Here is a 22269-nt window from a genome sequence, read left to right as displayed (position 1 = left end):
CCTTCTCCGAGCGGCGGAAACAGTGGCCAGGGCCAGGTACTGGTTGACAGCGTGCTTCTGTTCAACCAGACGCTCCAACATCGCCAGGGTGGAGTTCCAGCGAGTCGGAACGTCAAGGATCAGCCGATGGCGTGGCAGCTCCAGCTCCTTTTGCACGTCTTCCAGGCTCGCACAGGCTGCAGCCGAGCGCCGGAAGTGACGCACAACGTTCCTTGCCGTTTCCAGCAGTTCGCCCATCCCCTGGTAGGTGCGCAAGAACTTTTGCACCACCAGGTTCAGCACGTGGGCAAGACAGGGGATGTGGGTCAGGTTTCCCCTGTCTATTGCGGCAACCAGATTGGCCCCATTGTCGGCCACCAACTCTCCGACTCTGAGGCCTCTGGGGGTCAGCCAAATCCTCTCCTGCTCCTGGAGTTTGGCCAACACATGGGTTGCCGTCAGCTTGGTCTTCCCAAGGCTGACCAAGTGCAGCAGCGCTTGGCAGTGGCGGGCCTTCACGCTGCTGCTGAGGCGGGGGGTTTGGCCAGGTGTGCCGGAGGATGGCAGAGGATCGGCGGAACCTGCTGCAGTTCCCCTGACCCTGCGGGGGGGGGGGGGGGGGGGGGGGCACCACCCACTGTGTTGCTGCTGCTGTGCCCGCTGCTGCTCTCCCATCCTCACCCCCTTCCACCAAGCTGACCCAGTGGACAGTGAAAGACAGGTAGCGGCCTGTCCCGAAGCGGCTGCTCCAGGAGTCCATGGTGACGTGGACCCTTTTACCAACCGCGTGCTCCAGCCCTCGCTCCACATTGGCCATCACAAAGCGGTGCAGTGCAGGAATGGCCTTGCGGGCGAAGAAGTGTCTGCTGGGGAGCTGCCAGTCTGGGGCTGCGCAAGCAAGCAGCGCACGCATGTCGCTCCCCTCCTGCACAAGCGTGTACGGCAGGAGTTGGGAACACATGGCCCGTGCCAGCAAGCCGTTCAGCTGCCGCACGCGACGGCTGCTGGGAGGCAGAGCCCTAACCACCCCCTGGAAGGACTCGCTCAAAAGGCTCTGGCGTGGCCTTTTGCTGGCACGGGAATCAGCAGACACAGCAGAGGAGGCCACTGAGGACTGGCTGCCAGAACAGGCCTCAGTGTCGGCGGCAGGAGTTGCAGAGGGGGGAGGAGCAGTGCGTTTCCGCACTCCTGCTGGTGCTGCTGGAGGAGCAGGAGGGCGGGTGGCTGCTGTTGCTGCTGCTGCTGCTGCTGAAGGCTGTGCAGTGGTGGGTGTGGTGCCACTGCCAGCACCAGATGCCTTCAGCCTCTGGAACTCCTCATGCTGGTGGAAATGTTTCGCAGCAAGGTGGTTGATGAGCGAGCTGGTGCTGAACTTTAAGGGGTCTGCACCTCTGCTCAACTTCTGCTGACAGTGGTTGCAAGTGGCGTACTTGCTGTACACTGTGGGCATGGTGAAAAAACGCCAGATTGGTGACAAAAACGACCCCCTACGGCATGGAACCGCTGCTGCCTGTCTCCCTGTGGTGGTTGGGGGGGGGGGGGGGGGGGCTTGGGTGCGGCTGGTGGTGGTACTGGCAGATGCTGCTGCTGCTGCTGCTGAGCCTGAGACACCAGCAGGCTGGGGGACCTGCCTACTGCTGCCAATGCTTGCAATGATGCAAGGCCCACAAGCGCATCCTCCTCCTCCTCCTCAGAGCTGCTGAGGACGACATCCCCTGGAGGTGGTGGCACCCAGTCTCTGTCTGTCACCGTGTCATCATCAGCCTCCCCCTCCTGAAACATGTCCTGCTGGGATGATGACCCCCCAAACTCCTCTCCTGATGCATGGATGGGCTGCTTGACTGTCGCCACAGTCTAGCTGTCCAATCCCTCATCCCCCCAAAGTGCCCATCAGCATCTCCTCCTCCAAATCGCCAACAACAGCAGACAATTGACGCATCATGCCTGGGCTCAAAAGAGTGCTGAATGACAGGTCGGCGACTGACGGTGAACTGGCCTCCTCCCCAGGCCCTGCTGGGCGGCTGCTGCGAACAGGGGTGGTGGTGGTGGTGGTGAGGGTGGAGGCCTCGGATGCAGAGCTGATGGCGGGCTGCTCATCCTCCGTCATCAGTTGCACCACAGTGTCTGCATCCTTTTCCTCAATGGGACGTTTCCAACCCGGCTGGAGGAAAATCTGAGGAGGTGCTACACGCTGCTGCTGCTGCTGTGTCTCTGCAGCGTGAGTTGCAGATGCTCCTGCTGGGCGGCGCCCAAGGCATCCACGGCCAGTGGCTATGGGAGGAATGTTAGCCACTGACGCTGCTGCTGCTGCTGCGGAACTGTGCATGGTGGCGCGGCCGCGGCTTGCCACAATGCTGCTCCCTCTCCTCCTGATTCCCTTGCTGCCCTTCCCCTTGCTCAAACCGCGCTGGCTGCCACTTCCAGACATCTTCGATGTTTTGGGCGTAAACACAAAAGTTTTTGAAAAGGGCGGGTGAAAAGTGGGGTACTTTAATGGAGTAGGTTGGTGGGTGAGGTGACTGAGTGAGTGTCCCGACTCCCTAGTACAGTAAGTAAGTAGTAACAGTCAGGAAGTACAACTAGAAGTTACAATAATCAGTAGTAATCACAAGGAAATAGAGTGTGTGTACACTACAGACAGTGAGTGCACGCACGCGCAAACACGCGCAGGAGCTGGCCTATGAACAGTGACTGAGTGAGTGTCCCTACTATAGTAAGTAAGTAGTAACTGTCAGGAAGTAGAATTTACAATAATCAATCAGTAATCAGAAGGAAATAGTGTGTGTACAGTACACAGACAGTGAGTGCACACACACACACGCAGGAGCTAGTAGCCTATGAACAGTGACAGTGAGTGTCCTAGTACAGTTACAGTATATAACTATTCAGAAGGAAATAGAGTGTGTGTACAGTACACAGACAGTGAGTGCACGCACACGCAGGAGCTAGCCTATGAACAGTGACAGTCAGTGAGTGTCCTAGTACAGTTACAGTATATAACTATTCAGAAGGAAATAGAGTGTGTGTACAGTACACAGACAGTGAGTGCACGCACACGCAGGAGCTAGCCTATGAACAGTGACAGTCAGTAAGTGTCCTAGTACAGTTACAGTATATAACTATTCAGAAGGAAATAGAGTGTGTGTACAGTACACAGACAGTGAGTGCACACACACACGCAGGAGCTAGTAGCCTATGAACAGTGACAGTGAGTGTCCTAGTACAGTTACAGTATATAACTATTCAGAAGGAAATAGAGTGTGTGTACACAGACAGTGAGTGCAAGCACACGCAGGAGCTAGCCTATGAACAGTGTCGACAGTCAGTGAGTGTCCTAGTACAGTTACAGTATATAACTATTCAGAAGGAAATAGAGTGTGTGTACACAGACAGTGAGTGCAAGCACACGCAGGAGCTAGTAGCCTATGAACAGTGACAGTCAGTGAGTGTCCTAGTACAGTTACAGTATATAACTATTCAGAAGGAAATAGAGTGTGTGTACACAGACAGTGAGTGCACGCACACGCAGGAGCTAGCCTATGAACAGTGACAGTCAGTGAGTGTCCTAGTACAGTTACAGTATATAACTATTCAGAAGGAAATAGAGTGTGTGTACAGTACACAGACAGTGAGTGCACACACACACGCAGGAGCTAGTAGCCTATGAACAGTGACAGTGAGTGTCCTAGTACAGTTACAGTATATAACTATTCAGAAGGAAATAGAGTGTGTGTACACAGACAGTGAGTGCAAGCACACGCAGGAGCTAGCCTATGAACAGTGACAGTCAGTGAGTGTCCTAGTACAGTTACAGTATATAACTATTCAGAAGGAAATAGAGTGTGTGTACAGTACACAGACAGTGAGTGCACGCACACGCAGGAGCTAGTAGCCTATGAACAGTGACAGTGAGTGTCCTAGTACAGTTACAGTATATAACTATTCAGAAGGAAATAGAGTGTGTGTACATTACAGTACACAGACAGTGAGTGCAAGCACACGCAGGAGCTAGTAGCCTATGAACAGTGACAGTGAGTGTCCTAGTACAGTTACAGTATATAACTACAATACAAAATACAATCACTAAGTAGTAAAGGACAGCAGAAATACTGTCTAATACTATCTAATACTGTCTAATACTGTCTAATACTAATGAGAAATAAACTAACAGAGGACAGGAGGACAGCTGCCCACACAGGCAAGGCCCTGAGGCCTAAAGCTGTGTAAGCTTGCCTGCAGCAGCTGCCTGTCTCTATGTAACACAAAAGCTACTAACTAAAATACAATGTCTATCTAACTAACAACAATATAGGTGTATATGGCAGGTGTATGTGACAAATGAGGTAAATGACCACAATAGAGCTCTTGCTAAGCCAAAGCACAAAGGAGCAACTCTCTCTCTATGCAAGTCTCAGGCAAGGACAGAGAAACGTAACATGGCGGCCGCTATTTATAGGGTAGGGGCTGGCCAGGGTCCCCCTCTGTGATTGGCTGCCGTCAGAGGGCCTAGGAGCCCTCTGATTGGCTCTAAGGACATCAATCTGGGCTATGACGCTATTCGAGCTCGGTATTCGAGCTCGAATAGCGCCGTTTGCTCGATTAGTGAATGGCTATTCGAGTGTACTCGAATAGCCCATTCGAATAGCTCCAGCTATTCGGAGCTCGAATACCGAGCTCAAATAGCTGAAAAAGAGCTCGAATATTCGAGCTACTCGAATATTCGAGCTCTGCTGAGCACCACTGCACAATATATATATATCATGTTACAGTATACTACAAGTTTTATATACTGTATATGTATTAATTATTTATAAAGCACCAACATATTCCATGGCGCTGTACATATATATATATATATATATATATATATATATATATATATATAAACATCACTTCCTGTGTAGCGGCCATGTTTTTTGTTTGTAAACACTGCCTAAAAAGATGAATGCAGGAGATCACAGTGACTCAATTGGTATGTTTTTTATTGTACAAATCGGACAGTACAGATTCTCTTTAAGGTAGTGTAGTTAAGACGTGTCTACACACACAGAGCAGACGGATCAATTCTGGCCCCAACGATGATTTGTTTTTCATGTGTATAAGCGAACATACTGGAGATGAATCCTTTACTGATTAAATCTGGATTTCTCTAAAATGTTGAAAGTCCTGGTTCTCATTCGGTAATATAGAGCTTCTTGGTGGTCTGCGCCTCGGTTCCTCCAATAAGAAAGTGCCGAGAAGTGAACAGCTGGTGATCATAGTGTGTGTAGAGGGTTTATTACCCCAGAGGACGGTCCCGGCAAAGGAAGGTGTGTCTAAGGGGGCTATATTAATCCAGAGGATGGTCCCGGCAAAGGAAGGTGTGTCTAGGGGGGCTATATTACCCCAGAGGATGGGCCAGGCATAGGAAGGTGTGTCTAGGGGGGCTATATTACCCCAGAGGACGGTCCCGGCAAAGGAAGGTGTGTCTAGGGGGCTATATTACCCCAGAGGACGGTCCCAGCATAGGAAGGTGTGTCTAGGGGGCTATATTACCCCAGAGGACGGTCCCGGCATAGGAAGGTGTGTCTAGGGGGGCTATATTACCCCAGAGGACGGTCCCGGCAAAGGAAGGTGTGTCTAGGGGGCTATATTACCCCAGAGGACGGTCCCGGCATAGGAAGGTGTGTATAGGGGGCTATATTACCCCAGAGGACGGTCCCGGCATAGGAAGGTGTGTCTAGGGGGGCTATATTACCCCAGAGGACGGTCCCAGCATAGGAAGGTGTGTCTAGGGGGCTATATTACCCCAGAGGATGGTCCCGGCATAGGAAGGTGTGTCTAGGGGGGCTATATTACCCCAGAGGACGGTCCCAGCATAGGAAGGTGTGTCTAGGGGGCTATATTACCCCAGAGGACGGTCCCGGCATAGGAAGGTGTGTCTAGGGGGCTATATTACCCCAGAGGATGGGCCAGGCATAGGAAGGTGTGTCTAGGGGGCTATATTACCCCAGAGGATGGGCCAGGCATAGGAAGGTGTGTCTAGGGGGCTATATTACCCCAGAGGACGGTCCCGGCATAGGAAGGTGTGTCTAGGGGGCTATATTACCCCAGAGGACGGTCCCAGCATAGGAAGGTGTGTCTAGGGGGCTATATTACCCCAGAGGATGGGCCAGGCATAGGAAGGTGTCTAGGGGGCTATATTACCCCAGAGGACGGTCCCAGCATAGGAAGGTGTGTCTAGGGGGCTATATTACCCCAGAGGATGGGCCAGGCATAGGAAGGTGTGTCTAGGGGGCTATATTACCCCAGAGGACGGTCCCGGCATAGGAAGGTGTGTCTAGGGGGCTATATTACCCCAGAGGATGGGCCAGGCATAGGAAGGTGTGTCTAGGGGGCTATATTACCCCAGAGGATGGGCCAGGCATAGGAAGGTGTGTCTAGGGGGCTATATTACCCCAGAGGACGGTCCCGGCATAGGAAGGTGTGTCTAGGGGGCTATATTACCCCAGAGGACGGTCCCAGCATAGGAAGGTGTGTCTAGGGCGCTATATTACCCCAGAGGATGGGCCAGGCATAGGAAGGTGTGTCTAGGGGGCTATATTACCCCAGAGGACGGTCCCAGCATAGGAAGGTGTGTCTAGGGGGCTATATTACCCCAGAGGATGGGCCAGGCATAGGAAGGTGTGTCTAGGGGGCTATATTACCCCAGAGGATGGGCCAGGCATAGGAAGGTGTGTCTAGGGGGCTATATTACCCCAGAGGACGGTCCCGGCATAGGAAGGTGTGTCTAGGGGGCTATATTACCCCAGAGGACGGTCCCAGCATAGGAAGGTGTGTCTAGGGGGCTATATTACCCCAGAGGATGGGCCAGGCATAGGAAGGTGTGTCTAGGGGGCTATATTACCCCAGAGGACGGTCCCGGCAAAGGAAGGTGTGTATAGGGGGCTATATTACCCCAGAGGATGGGCCAGGCATAGGAAGGTGTGTCTAGGGGGCTATATTACCCCAGAGGATGGGCCAGGCATAGGAAGGTGTGTCTAGGGGGCTATATTACCCCAGAGGATGGGCCAGGCATAGGAAGGTGTGTCTAGGGGGCTATATTACCCCAGAGGATGGTCCCAGCAAAGGAAGGTGTGTCTAGGGGGGCTATATTACCCCAGAGGACGGTCCCAGCATAGGAAGGTGTGTCTAGGGGGCTATATTACCCCAGAGGATGGGCCAGGCATAGGAAGGTGTGTCTAGGGGGCTATATTACCCCAGAGGATGGGCCAGGCATAGGAAGGTGTGTCTAGGGGGCTATATTACCCCAGAGGACGGTCCCGGCATAGGAAGGTGTGTCTAGGGGGCTATATTACCCCAGAGGACGGTCCCAGCATAGGAAGGTGTGTCTAGGGGGCTATATTACCCCAGAGGATGGGCCAGGCATAGGAAGGTGTGTCTAGGGGGCTATATTACCCCAGAGGACGGTCCCAGCATAGGAAGGTGTGTCTAGGGGGCTATATTACCCCAGAGGATGGGCCAGGCATAGGAAGGTGTGTCTAGGGGGCTATATTACCCCAGAGGATGGGCCAGGCATAGGAAGGTGTGTCTAGGGGGCTATATTACCCCAGAGGACGGTCCCGGCATAGGAAGGTGTGTCTAGGGGGCTATATTACCCCAGAGGACGGTCCCAGCATAGGAAGGTGTGTCTAGGGGGCTATATTACCCCAGAGGATGGGCCAGGCATTGGAAGGTGTGTCTAGGGGGCTATATTACCCCAGAGGACGGTCCCGGCAAAGGAAGGTGTGTATAGGGGGCTATATTACCCCAGAGGATGGGCCAGGCATAGGAAGGTGTGTCTAGGGGGCTATATTACCCCAGAGGATGGGCCAGGCATAGGAAGGTGTGTCTAGGGGGCTATATTACCCCAGAGGATGGGCCAGGCATAGGAAGGTGTGTCTAGGGGGCTATATTACCCCAGAGGATGGTCCCGGCAAAGGAAGGTGTGTCTAGGGGGGCTATATTACCCCAGAGGACGGTCCCAGCATAGGAAGGTGTGTCTAGGGGGCTATATTACCCCAGAGGATGGGCCAGGCATAGGAAGGTGTGTCTAGGGGGCTATATTACCCCAGAGGATGGGCCAGGCATAGGAAGGTGTGTCTAGGGGGCTATATTACCCCAGAGGACGGTCCCGGCATAGGAAGGTGTGTCTAGGGGGCTATATTACCCCAGAGGACGGTCCCAGCATAGGAAGGTGTGTCTAGGGGGCTATATTACCCCAGAGGATGGGCCAGGCATAGGAAGGTGTGTCTAGGGGGCTATATTACCCCAGAGGACGGTCCCGGCATAGGAAGGTGTGTCTAGGGGGCTATATTACCCCAGAGGACGGTCCCGGCATAGGAAGGTGTGTCTAGGGGGCTATATTACCCCAGAGGACGGTCCCGGCATAGGAAGGTGTGTCTAGGGGGGCTATATTACCCCAGAGGATGGGCCAGGCATAGGAAGGTGTGTCTAGGGGGGCTATATTACCCCAGAGGATGGGCTAGGCATAGGAAGGTGTGTCTAGGGGGGCTATATTACCCCAGAGGACGGTCCCGGCATAGGAAGGTGTGTCTAGGGGGGCTATATTACCCCAGAGGACGGTCCCGGCATAGGAAGGTGTGTCTAGGGGGGGGCTATATTACCCCAGAGGACGGTCCCGGCATAGGAAGATGTGTCTAGGGGGCTATATTACTCCAGAGGACGGTCCCGGCATAGGAAGGTGTGTCTAAGGGGGCTATATTAATCCAGAGGATGGTCCCGGCATAGGAAGGTGTGTCTAGGGGGGCTATATTACCCCAGAGGACGGGCCAGGCATAGGAAGGTGTGTCTAGGGGGCTATATTACCCCAGAGGAGGGTCCCGGCATAGGAAGGTGTGTCTAGGGGGGCTATATTACCCCAGAGGACGGTCCCGGCATAGGAAGGTGTGTCTAGGGGGCTATATTACCCCAGAGGAGGGTCCCGGCATAGGAAGGTGTGTCTAGGGGGCTATATTACCCCAGAGGATGGTCCCGGCATAGGAAGGTGTGTCTAGGGGGCTATATTACCCCAGAGGACAGTCCCGGCATTGGAAGGTGTGTCTAGGGGGCTATATTACTCCAGAGGACGGTCCCGGCATAGGAAGGTGTGTCTAGGGGGGCTATATTACCTCAGAGGACGGTCCCGGCATAGGAAGGTGTGTCTAGGGGGGCTATATTACCCCAGAGGATGGGCCAGGCATAGGAAGTTGTGTCTAGGGGGCTATATTACCCCAGAGGACGGTCCCGGCATAGGAAGGTGTGTCTAGGGGGGCTATATTACCCCAGAGGACGGTCCCGGCATAGGAAGGTGTGTCTAGGGGGTTATATTACCCCAGAGGATGGGCCAGGCATAGGAAGGTGTGTCTAGGGGGGCTATATTACCCCAGAAAATGGGCCAGGCATAGGAAGGTGTGTCTAGGGGGGCTATATTACCCCAGAGGATGGGCCAGGCATAGGAAGGTGTGTCCAGGGGGCTATATTACCCCAGAGGACGGTCCCGGCATAGGAAGGTGTGTCTAGGGGGCTATATTACCCCAGAGGACGGGCCAGGCATAGGAAGGTGTGTCTAGGGGGCTATATTACCCCAGAGGACGGGCCAGTGGCTGGATGGTGTACTGGTTAAGGGCTCTGCCTCTGACATGGGATACCTGGGTTCGAATCTCGGCTCTGCCTGTTCAGTAAGCCAGTAATTCAGTAAGGAGTTCATTGGGCAAGACTCCCTAACACTGCTACTGCCTACTGAATGCGCTCTAGTGGCTGCCTCGCAAGCGCTTTGAGTCCGACAGGAGAAAGGCGCTATACAAATACTGCCATTATTATTATATTACCCCAGAGGATGGGCCAGGCATAGGAAGGTGTGTCTAGGGGACTATATTACCCCAGAGGATGGTCCCGGCATAGGAAGGTGTGTCTAGGGGGGCTATATTACCCCAGAGGACGGTCCCGGCATAGAAAGGTGTGTCTAGGGAGCTATATTACCCCAGAAAATGGGCCAGGCATAGGAAGGTGTGTCTAGGGGGGCTATATTACCCCAGAGGATGGGCCAGGCATAGGAAGGTGTGTCCAGGGGGCTATATTACCCCAGAGGACGGTCCCGGCATAGGAAGGTGTGTCTAGGGGGCTATATTACCCCAGAGGACGGGCCAGGCATAGGAAGGTGTGTCTAGGGGGCTATATTACCCCAGAGGACGGGCCAGGCATAGGAAGGTGTGTCTAGGGGGCTATATTACCCCAGAGGATGGGCCAGGCATAGGAAGGTGTGTCTAGGGGGCTATACTACCCCAGAGGACGGTCCCGGCATAGGAAGGTGTGTCTAGGGGGGCTATATTACCCCAGAGGACGGTCCCGGCATAGGAAGGTGTGTCTAGGGGGCTATATTACCCCAGAGGATGGGCCAGGCATAGGAAGGTGTGTCTAGGGGGCTATATTACCCCAGAGGACGGGCCAGGCATAGGAAGGTGTGTCTAGGGGGACTATATTACCCCAGGGGACGGTCCCGGCATAGGAAGGTGTGTCTAGGGGGCTATATTATCCCAGAGGACGGTCCCGGCATAGGAAGGTGTGTCTAGGGGGCTATATTACCCCAGAGGAGGGTCCCGGCATAGGAAGGTGTGTCTAGGGGGCTATATTACCCCAGAGCACAGTCCCGGCATAGGAAGGTGTGTCTAGGGGGCTATATATTACCCCAGAGGATGGTCCCGGCATAGGAAGATGTGTCTGGGGGCTATATTACCCCAGAGGACCGTCCCGGCATAGGAAGGTGTGTCTAGGGGGCTATATTACCCCAGAGGACGGTCCCCGGCATAGGAAGGTGTGTCTAGGGGGCTATATTACCCCAGAGCACGGTCCCGGCATAGGAAGGTGTGTCTAGGGGGGCTATATTACCCCAGAGGATGGGCCAAGCATAGGAAGGTGTGTCTAGGGGGGCTATATTACCCCAGAGCATGGGCCAGGCATAGGAAGGTGTTTCTAGGGGGGCTATATTACCCCAGGGGACGGTCCCGGCATAGGAAGGTGTGTCCAGGGGGCTATATTACCCCAGAGGATGGGCCAAGCATAGGAAGGTGTGTCTAGGGGGGCTATATTACCCCAGAGGATGGGCCAGGCATAGGAAGGTGTGTCTAGGGGGGCTATATTACCCCAGAGGACGGTCCCGGCATAGGAAGGTGTGTCAAGGGCGCTATATTACCCCAGAGGATGGGCCAAGCATAGGAAGGTGTTTAGGGGAGGGGCTAAGCTGGGGAAGGAGAGGGTTCGGGGCAGACTGCAGTCTTCTTTCAGAGCTTTCCAGTCAGGAGATTGCCTGGTCTTCTGGTGTTGGGTGGGATAAGGGGCTGCTGGATTTCAGGCCTTCACTGGATCATGGAATGTGTAGATGTACATTTGGAATGTTGGCCTGCTTGAATGTTTGTACTACGAGAGTGATGGGGAATCTACTGGTTTCTTATCTTACAACAGATGGATCAAACCACCCAATACCTGAGCTGGATTGTGGCAGCGCTCACAGAGAAAGGTTTCAGCAGTAAGACGAGACTATTAGGTGAGTGTTCAGGCGGGGTTGTGCACATAATGGGTGCTACCTAATCTTGGCCTCAATTCTGGTAGGGATTACCTCATGTACGGTGATTTACCTCATGAGGTAATGCCATTTAGCAATACTGGTAGGTTTTAGTCATGTTTTACCTCATGAGGTAAATTATGCGGTAATTTATGCAGTAATTTGCATTAATTTTACAGAAAATTACTATTCTCAGGGAAATTAGGGGGTATTTTAGCACATAATTTACCAATCAGTGTAAGACCTGCCTGTACCTGGAGGTAGTCAATTTGTGTGCATTTTGCAGTTTTTAGTGTCCTTCCTATTCAGGCTGTGTAATAGAAAAGACTAGTAGAAATAAAACTCAGAATATTTACAGGATTTTTGTATTGTTATAGGGGATGCCTATAAATATACTTTTCATAGGTTGCTACATAATCAAATCCACCCCCCCCCCCCCCCCTCAAAAAACATCTTCCAAAGACTATCCTAACTTACGGAAGACAATTAAAGACTAGGGATGATCGGAAAGGGATAATTCCGTTCCGCCGGAATTCACGGATTCCGCCAGCGCTTAATTCAGTCGCTATGAAAACTCCACCGGATTTTTGCAAAATTCTTTGGAGTTCCGGATTCCGGCGGAAAAATTAAAGTAATCGCAAATGGAACCTTGTTTATGCTAAATGGTAGCCCATAGAACCTATTGACTGTTCCCTTAGTCCTTTTTCTCCTCCCTTCCTCCCTTGTCTTCCAGGGAATTGTAGGATTTCAAAAGCCAGCTTACATACATTGTCCGGGAATCAAACCCAGGTCTAGTGCTTGGTAGGCAGCTCCTCACCACTATACCACCACCAACACTACATGCTGAAGCCAGCCTAGCATGTACCATTGTGATATATCCAAGAGAAAAATGAGCTTGCTTAGGGATTTGTAGGATGTCAAAAGCCAACTCACATACATTGGCCAGGAATCAAACCCAGGCCTATCGTTTGGTAGGCTGCTATCCAACCATTATACCACCAACACAACACACTACTATGCTACATGCTGAAGCCAGCATAGCATGTACCATTATGATATATTCAAGAGAAAAATGAGCTTGCTTAGGGGTTTGTAGGATGTCAAAAGCCAGCTCACATACATTGGCCGGGAATCGAACCCAGGTCAACTGCTTGGAGGGCAGCTATGCTCACCACTATACCACCAACACTACAGGCTGAATGGTTGCATGGCCACCTAGCTTTTCATCCTTCCCAGGCCAGCTAGGCTGGCTTCAGCCTGTAGTGTTGGTGGTATAGTGGTGAGCATAGCTGCCCTCCAAGCGGTAGGCCTGGGTTTGATTCCTGGCCAATGTATGTGAGGTTGCTTTTGAAATACTACAAATCCTTAAGAAAGCTCATTTTTCTCTTTGATATATCACAATGGTACATGCTAGGCTGGCTTCAGCATGTAGCATTGTAGTGTGTTGTGTTGGTGGTATAATGGTGTGGATAGCAGCCTACAGAGTGGTAGGCCTGGGTTTGATTCCTGGCCAATGTATGTGAGTTGGCTTTTGACATCCTACAATTCCCTAAGCAAGCTCATTTTTCTCTTGGATATATCACAATGGTACTGTAATGATCCGCTCAGCGGGCTGCACAGGCAGACAGCTGTTTGACCATTCCTTATGTCTGAGAGATGCAGGTCTCTGGAAAAGAGACCTGGCTTCATTTAGCAACTTTCAGAGTTGCTTTGCTGAGGGATTTGCATACATGCAAATTGCCTAGCTGTCTCGTTTGAGGGCTGGCAGTATAAAAGCCTGCTGCTGACCAGAAGGCTTTGCTGGTCATGATGGTTTGTTAACACACTCCTGGAGTGTCAGCCTTCCCTGTTGGATTGTTATAGGTATCTTGGTGTAATTCTGGGGACTGCACTAGGCAGCTCCTCTAGTGCAGTTAGCCTGCTTATCTGTTTTGTTTATGTTGCCTCTCTGCTGTGATTGTCCTGTCGCCAACGGTGGTCGGTAGGAAATCATCCTGTCCCTGAACCCGGATCGCACTCGCTCTGGCGGTAAGAGCAGTGGATCTTTCCTATCCTGTCCCTGAACTTGGATCGCACTCTCTCTGGCGGAAAGAGCAGTGGATCCTGCTAAGCTCTGTTGCTTTACTTGGATCACACTCGCTCTGGCGGAAAGAGCAGTGGATCTTTCCTATCCTGTTTCCCGTCCGTCTGTCTGTCTTATCTGATACGAACGCTTGCTGGAGGCTCGGTGAGGTAACCGTTAAGCAAGCGCTCGCGTTCTCTGTTTCATGTTTGGGTGGCGGGGGTTAGTTAGACTTGCTTGTCTCTGTTGTGCTTAACGTGCGGTGATCGCGCTGTAAACGCGTTCGCTGTTGCGAATGAGTGCGGTGTTTGCGTTTAGTTAGCGTTTGTTATTTTCCTTATCTTCTCATTATATGATTTGCTGTGCCTTTTCTACTCTTGTGCTCTGCCTTGCTGTAGCCTTGTGTCACCTCTGGCAATTGTCTCTCTCGCGATTGCGTTCCTACTTTGTTTCTGCTGTTGTGTATGCACCGTCGCGGGTTGGCGACTAGATTGGGGCACATACATACATTCTGTCCCTGTGCTCATTCTCATTCGCAATCGCTTCTCTTGCGATTGTGTTCTCTCTTGGTTTCTCTAGATTGGTGCACACACATACATTCCTCCTCTGTGCTTATTCGGTCTTGTGTCACTGTTAGCAATCGCCATCTCTTGCGATTGCCTTCACAAAGAGACAGGAGTTTGTCTCTTTGTTAAGAATTCTCTTACAGCTGTCCTCAGCGATGAGATGGAGGAAGATTGCGAAGATGTGGAGTCCGTTTGGGTAAATATTCATGGTGGAAATAAAAGTTGCCAATTGCTTATTGGGGTATGCTACAGGCCACCTCTTATTAATGAAGCTGCAGAACTGCGATTACTACAGCAGATTGAAAAAGCTGCAAGTAAAAATGAGGTCATAGTTATGGGCGACTTCAACTTTCCAGACATTGACTGGAGTATTGAGGCTACCCATTCTGGTAAAAGCAGCAGATTTCTGGCAGCACTACAGGACAATTACTTGACTCAAATGGTAACGGAACCAACTAGGGGGAATGCGTTACTGGATCTGATCATTTCTAATAGACCAGATAATGTATCAAATGTGCAGGTTCAAGAACATTTGGGAAATAGTGATCACAACATGATAACGTTTGATCTGGTGACTGATAGGCCACGGGGCAGCGGGACCACTAAAACTATGAATTTTAGAAAAGCAAAGTTCAATCAAATTAGGCAGGCACTAAGTTTGGTGAACTGGGATAATGTACTACAAGGGAAAGACATTGAAGGGAAATGGCAAGCTTTTAAACTTATACTCAATCAATACTGTAGTATGTATATCCCATATGGTAACAACATGTCTAGGAATAAAAAAAGGCCTCTATGGATGAATAGAAAGGTTAAAGATAAAATGAAGAGGAAAAAGAATGCCTATAAGGTCCTAAAACAGGAGGGGACCGAGGCTGCACTATGCAATTATAAGGAGTGCAATAAAAATTGTAAAAATAAATTAGGCTGGCAAAGATCGAAGCTGAAAATCAAATCGCTAAGGATATCAAATCTAGCCCAAAAAAGTTTTACAAGTACATCAACTCTAAAAAAAGAAAGGTTGACTGTATAGGACTCCTAAAGGATGAGGGTGGGAACTCAATGGTGGATGACCAAGGTAAGGCAGAGTTATTAAATGCTTTCTTTGCTTCTGTCTTCACAAAGGAAACAGCACTGTTGCAAATTACAGAGGCAGAAGAGTCTCAATCTTCTAACTGTAATATTAAATACTTAACGCAGGAAGAAGTAAAGGCAAGACTAAATAAATTAAAAATAGACAAGGCACCTGGCCCGGATGGCATGCATCCTCGGGTCCTAAGAGAATTAAGTTCAGTTATAGAAACACACGATTGGTTCACATGATGGCCAGGGGCCCCGGGCCCCTCTCACTGGCCGGGGCCCCAAGGCCAACACGCGATACCTGGAGGGGAGTGCAGGTGGGCCTGGACCTCTCACACCCAGGCTCTGGACCTCTCACATCCAGAAAACCCACCAACACTGCCTCCATACTGAATGCTAAATCCAACACACACAAGCAATAGAACACAGCAGTACATGCATCCAGCAACATTTGAAATTGGTCAGCAGGTGCTCGTCAGCCAATCAGGATGCACTGTCATACACCCTTTACCTGCCATACCACATCTAGCAGCCATTAGCATTCAGGTGGGAGGCTTCAGTTGGACGCCATCGCAAGATTGCGTCGCTAGCAGGACTGCCCCGTGCAGGCATTCCTCCCACAGGGGTCCCTCCCTAACCGCTTACCTGTCCGCCATGTCCTAGAGCTGAAAGAAAACGTTTAAAAACACACGATTGGTTCACATGATGGCCAGGGGCCCCGGGCCCCTCTCACTGGCCGGGGCCCCAAGGCCAACACGCGATACCTGGAGGGGAGTGCAGGTGGGCCTGGACCTCTCACACCCAGGCTCTGGACCTCTCACATCCAGAATCCAGAATCTCACATCAATATTGCGATGGCGTCCAACTGAAGCCTCCCACCTGAATGCTAATGGCTGCTAGATGTGGTATGGCAGGTAAAGGGTGTATGACAGCAGTGCATCCTGATTGGCTGACGAGCACCTGCTGACCAATTTCAAATGTTGCTGGAAGCATGTACTGCTGTGTTCTATTGCTTGTGTGTGTTGAAGTTCAGTTATAGCTAAGCCCCTTTATCTTATCTTTTGTGACTCTCTTGCAACTGGCAGAGTACCAGTGGATTGGCGTACAGCCCACGTTTTCCCATTATTTAAGAAGGGCAAAAAATCTGATCCAGGAAATTATAGACCTGTAAGCTTAACATCAGTTGTATGCAAACTATTTGAGGGGTTACTAAGGGATACTATACATGACTTCATAGTAGAAAATAATCTTATTTCTCAGCATCAACATGGGTTTACTAAAGACAGGTCCTGTTTGACTAACATGCTCAGCTTTTATGAGGTAGTGAATGCTAATATGGATATTGGGAATGCTGTAGATGTGATATACTTGGACTTTGCAAAGGCCTTCGACACTGTTCCCCACAGAAGTCTGGTGCAAAAGTTGAGGATGCAAGGACTGGGGAAGAGTTTGTGTGCATGGATAGGGAACTGGCTAATGGACAGAAAACAAAGAGTTGTGGTCAATGGATCGTACTCAAAATGGGAGACTGTTGGCAGTGGGGTCCCACAGGGGTCTGTTCTGGGTCCAGTGCTCTTCAATTTATTTATTAATGACCTAGTAGATGCAGTAGTGAGCAATGTTGCTATTTTTGCAGATGATACAAAATTGTGCAGAATCATCAACTCTCAGGAAGATAGTGTCATATTGCAACAGGATCTGGATAGGATGGCTATATGGGCACATACATGGCAGATGAAATTCAATGTTGACAAATGTAAAGTCATGCATTTTGGTCGTACCAATGGTCTAGCACCATACAAAATAAATGAGATACAGTTGGGGACATCAAACTTGGAGAAGGACTTAGGAGTACTCATTGACAACAAGTTAAATAATCATACTCAATGCCAAGCCGCTGCAGCTAAAGCTAACAAAATTTTGGGATGCATTAAAAGGGAAATAAAAACTTGGGATGCTAGCATAATATTGCCCCTGTTTAACTCTCTAGTAAAGGCCACATCTGGAATATGGAATTCAGTTCTAGGCACCACATTACAAAACAGATATTGCAGTTTTAGAGCAGGTGCAGAGACGAGCAACAAAATTGATGCGTGGGATGGAAGGTCTCGCTTACCAAGAAAGGTTAGATAAACTGGGTTTATTTAGCCTAGAGAAAAGACGCCTTAGAGGAGATCTAATTAACATGTATAAATACATCAGAGGGCAATATAATAGCTTGGCGGATGAGCTTTTTGTCCCTAGGCCTTCTCAAAGGACTAGAGGACATGATCTGCGCATGGAGGAAAAACGTTTTAGCCATTTATTTAGGAAAGGGTTCTCTACAGTAAGAGTGATTAAGATGTGGAATGCATTGCCACAGGAAGTCGTTATGGCAAACTCTATACCTGCATTTAAAGGGGGCTTAGATGCTTTCCTTGAGTTGAAAGACATCCATGGCTACAATTACTAGGTTATGCCTAATGATGTTGATCCAGGGATTTTATCTGATTGCCATCTGGAGTCGGGAAGGAATTTTTCCCTTTAGGGGCTAATTGCACCATGCCTTGTGGGGGTTTTTTCGCCTTCCTCTGGATCAACAGGGATATGTGAGGGAGCAGGCTGGAGTTGTACTTTGTACTGGTTGAACTCGATGGACGTATGTCTTTTTTAACCAAAATAACTATGTAACTATGTGACCTGATCTTTATGGTTGTGTGTTCATCGTCGCAGGGTGGTGACTAGATTGGTGGACACACAAACACTCTGTCGCTTTGATCTCTCTCTCTCAGGGCTATCTTGCCCTGCATTCTTCCCTTCGTACAATTCCTGTCTGGCGTCAGTGGCAGGGCAGAGGATCTGTTCCTCTGCACTCCACAGCTCCACCTGTCGACAGGAAGTCCCCTCTACAGGTGCGTTGCACCTTTTGCTGGGTTCCCTCAAATTACACGCTTGTGGAGGATTTCCGCAGTGTCAGCGCACGTCCTGTGCGCTGACCACGGAGAGAATTCCACAATCGTTACAGGTACATGCTAGGCTGGCTTCAGCATGTAGCATTGTAGTGTGTACGTTAGTGGGGGTATGCGTAATGCGGCGCAGTGAATCGGAAGTGTTTCTTCCTCTGCTATAAACCCCGGAAACGGATAGCCGCGATTACCACACTGCCTCTGAAGACGCTGTAAAGCTAAACGGACGTTAGGTGGGCTGTTACCACCACCACCATGCCCCACAACCTCAACTGACCACAACGGGTATGTGCACATTATTTGTCACTATGCAATATTAACTTTTAGCAAATTGGAGAAATAAAGCTCTTTTTACACCAATGATGCAGTGCCGGATCTTTATATCCCTACTTGCCGAATTAACTTGTAATGTGTTGTGTTGGTGGTATAATGGTTAGGATAGCAGCCTACAGCGCGGTAGGTCTGGGTTCTATTCCCGGCCAATGTATGTGAGTTATAATAAAGGGGGCTAGGGAAGGGAGTTAATTTGACCATAATCCACCCATTACAAAACCTTCACTAGGTAATTTAAACCCAACCGCCACAATTGTGTCAAACAATTCAGAAGCGTGACAAGATTGACGTGAAAAATGTAAGGATTCTTTTATTATTTGCTTGTGACTTTACCAAAACGTAAAAGGCTGTATCAGAGCACAACACATTTAAAAAAACAGCGCTGTTGTACAATAGCTGCATCACACCGCCAGACAGACACACCACCAAGGCATACCACACGCACACGGGCCCACAGAGACTGTAGTCATTCCTGAAACCGTCAGTTCACAAATCCATTGGTGAAGAGGATAGTTTTCCCTGTTTGCGTAGCAAAGCAAGCAAAGCACAGCAAGGCAGTCCGCAACATAGAGGGACAGTCATCTAGGACTTGCACATACTCACACCTCTGGCGGCTTACTGAAACCAAAGTTCAGAATTCTGGTACCTCTCTGCAGGGGCCCCTTACAAATGCGTGTGTAATCCTCCTCCTACCGACAAACTCTCTGTCCACACCGACATGCCCGGCAGAGTTATGGCTGTAGTATTCCACTGATGCACGTCATACCAACGCTCAGCTGTGCGCCGCGGTAAACTTCCGCCTTTGCACTGCTGTGGACTCAGCAGCCTCCATCCCAGCTCAGTGTAGCTTGATACGATCCAGTGATCCAGCCAGTTTGATTCCCACCAGGGTTGTCGCATCCGCACTTGAGCCTGCCGGAGGCACGGGGTGCTCCGTGATGCGCCGGGCCGGCGGTGCGACCACAGCACAAGCCGCCTACTAGTTTCGACCGGCGCTTCCGGTCTTCCTCAGGGCGTGGCTTATCGTCCGAGGGCCAATCCTTTAACAAGGTTCCTTTGGCTCCTCCTCCACTGCACTGATCACACCAGCGTGACTGCTAGCCTAATCCCACCAGAAACATTCACTCCTCCGCTGGTTCCGCTTCAACACTTTACATGCTCGCCTGCCATTCAGAAAACAAACACATAGGTTTTGCCATACAGTGAGTTCCTCTCAGGAGCAAGTTAATAAGGAATAAAGGTAGAGAAGGGGAGGGAGGGGGGAGGGGGGGGGAGGGGGAAAAGGGGTAGAGGAAAAGGAGGGGAGAGGGGAAAGGGGAGGGAGGGGGGAGGGGGGAAAGGAGGGTAGAGGTGAGGGGAGGGAGGAAAGGGGGGGGGGGAGGGGAAGCAAAAAGAAGAACCATGCCACTCAGAGTACCCTCTATGAAATTCAAAAAGAGGGAGAGCATACAATGTCCTCTAGACAACCTCCATGCATAAAAAGCAGTACCTATCCCATGCATAGAGGTTCCACGTGCCCAACACTATCACACAAATTAGCAGGGGCAATTTTGCTCCATATCTCAGAGGAAGCTTCTAAGGGAAAAATCCACATTTAGGCCCTGTGGATGCCTCGACCTCAATCGATACATCCACATCGCCTCCCGCTGCAAAAGCATCGCTTCTGTTCTCTCTGTGCGCATGGAGGCCTCTAGGGCATCAATGCACAGAGCACGAATACCTACAATAGAGCCTCCATGCACATCCTGAAAATGTTCTGCAATAGGGGATTTCCTTTCCCCACTAGCAATATTTCCAATATGCTCCAATAATCTAGTTTTAAAAGCACGTGTTGTCATACCGACATAGTATTTGTTGCACGGACATATGATCAGGTAAACAATCCACGTCGAATTACAATTGAAGAACGCCTTTAGCTTATATTCCGTTGAGTGATCCTGGGAGAGGAAACTGTTAGTTCTCAAAACAAAGGGGCATGCCTTGCATGACCCACATCGAAACATGCCAACCGGAGGGGGTATGCGGTCAAGCCACGTCCCCCCCTCTTTTTTGGACAGTTCCGAGTGAACCAGGACATCACGTAGATTCCTGGCACGACGGGCCGTCACCAAAGGTCTAGGCCCCACAATTTCACTAATCCTGGGATCCAACTGCAATACTCTCCAACAGGTCCCTAAGGCTTTGTTCAATTCATCCCAGTGTGCATTGAACTGGGTTACTATCCTGGTGCATCCTTTAGTTCCACCATCAGCTGCAGGACGAGCACGGGGGCGGAGCAGTAATTCACGATCAGTGTGAAGTGCTCGATTGAAACTTCGACGCAACGTCCTATGTGGGTAACCTCTTTCACGAAAACGCTTGTACATTTCCCTAGCTTCGCATTTGAACTGCTCAATATCCGAGCAGTTCCGACGAATTCTTAGGAATTGCCCCGTCGGAATCCCACCAATCACAGACCTCATATGGTGACTCGCCGCGTGGAGAAGCGAGTTTCCCGCAGTGGGCTTCCGGAATGTCTGAGTTGTCAGCCTATTACCTACCCTCACTATCTCAAGGTCCAGAAAGGTAATCCTCTCTGGATCCACCGAGAAAGTGAGGCGTATGTTACGTCTATTACAATTTAGGGCCGACACAAATTCCTGGAAACCCTCCGCGGACCCCCTCCACACGACGAGCACATCGTCGATGTACCGTAACCAGAGGGCCACGCCCTCACGGAACAAATCATTTTGATACACATCCTGTTCCTCCCACACCCCCAGATGGAGGCATGCGTACGCTGGGGCGCACGCCGCCCCCATGCTTGTCCCCCGCAACTGATGGTAGCACTTTCCTTCAAACACAAAGAAATTATTATGTAAGACAAAGGACATAAGATCAACTATATACGAGTTATGTATATCATGTAGGGGGAAGGTCTCAAACAGCGCATACTCAAGCGCCTCCAGACCAATGGTGTGGGGAATCGATGTATATAGCCCCTCAACATCAATTGATGCCAAGATGCAGTTGTCATCCATTGTGAACCCATTCAGCCTGTTCAGAACTTCCATTGAATCCCTTACGTAAGAGGGCAACCTCCTTACCAAGGGCTGCAATTTCTGATCTAGATATCTTCCCACTGCCTCACAGGGTCCTGCTACTGCTGATACAATCGGGCGTCCCGGTGGAGGCATGACACCCTTATGTATTTTAGGGAGGGTATACATGGTCGGCCTTGTAAATTCCTCTACCTTCATATAGCTATACTCTTCAGCATTAAGGATGCCATGCCTCAAACCCAGGAGCAGCCGACATTACAAAACAGATATTGCAGTTTTAGAGCAGGTGCAGAGACGAGCAACAAAATTGATGCGTGGGATGGAAGGTCTCACTTACCAAGAAAGGTTAGATAAACTGGGTTTATTTAGCCTAGAGAAAAGACGCCTTAGAGGAGATCTAATTAACATGTATAAATACATCAGAGGGCAATATAATAGCTTGGCGGATGAGCTTTTTGTCCCTAGGCCTTCTCAAAGGACTAGAGGACATGATCTGCGCATGGAGGAAAAACGTTTTAGCCATTTATTTAGGAAAGGGTTCTCTACAGTAAGAGTGATTAAGATGTGGAATGCATTGCCACAGGAAGTCGTTATGGCAAACTCTATACCTGCATTTAAAGGGGGCTTAGATGCTTTCCTTGAGTTGAAAGACATCCATGGCTACAATTACTAGGTTATGCCTAAT

The 22269-nt window shown here is 50.2% G+C and overlaps 1 protein-coding gene across 1 annotated transcript in view; it reads left to right on the top strand.

Annotated features, from left to right (window-relative positions):
* TRPM2 (transient receptor potential cation channel subfamily M member 2) overlaps positions 1 to 22269 on the top strand; it is a 539198-nt gene that overhangs the window by 353596 nt on the left and 163333 nt on the right. The window contains exon 25 of the mRNA XM_068263660.1: positions 11458 to 11539. Within this exon, the coding sequence (XP_068119761.1) occupies positions 11458 to 11539 (82 nt within the window). The remainder of the gene's footprint in view (positions 1 to 11457; positions 11540 to 22269) is intronic.

This window comes from Hyperolius riggenbachi, chromosome 2 (assembly GCF_040937935.1).
Source record: "Hyperolius riggenbachi isolate aHypRig1 chromosome 2, aHypRig1.pri, whole genome shotgun sequence".
In the NCBI taxonomy this organism is placed as follows: Eukaryota; Metazoa; Chordata; class Amphibia; order Anura; family Hyperoliidae; genus Hyperolius; species Hyperolius riggenbachi.
This window is presented reverse-complemented; position numbering and strand designations above follow the sequence as displayed.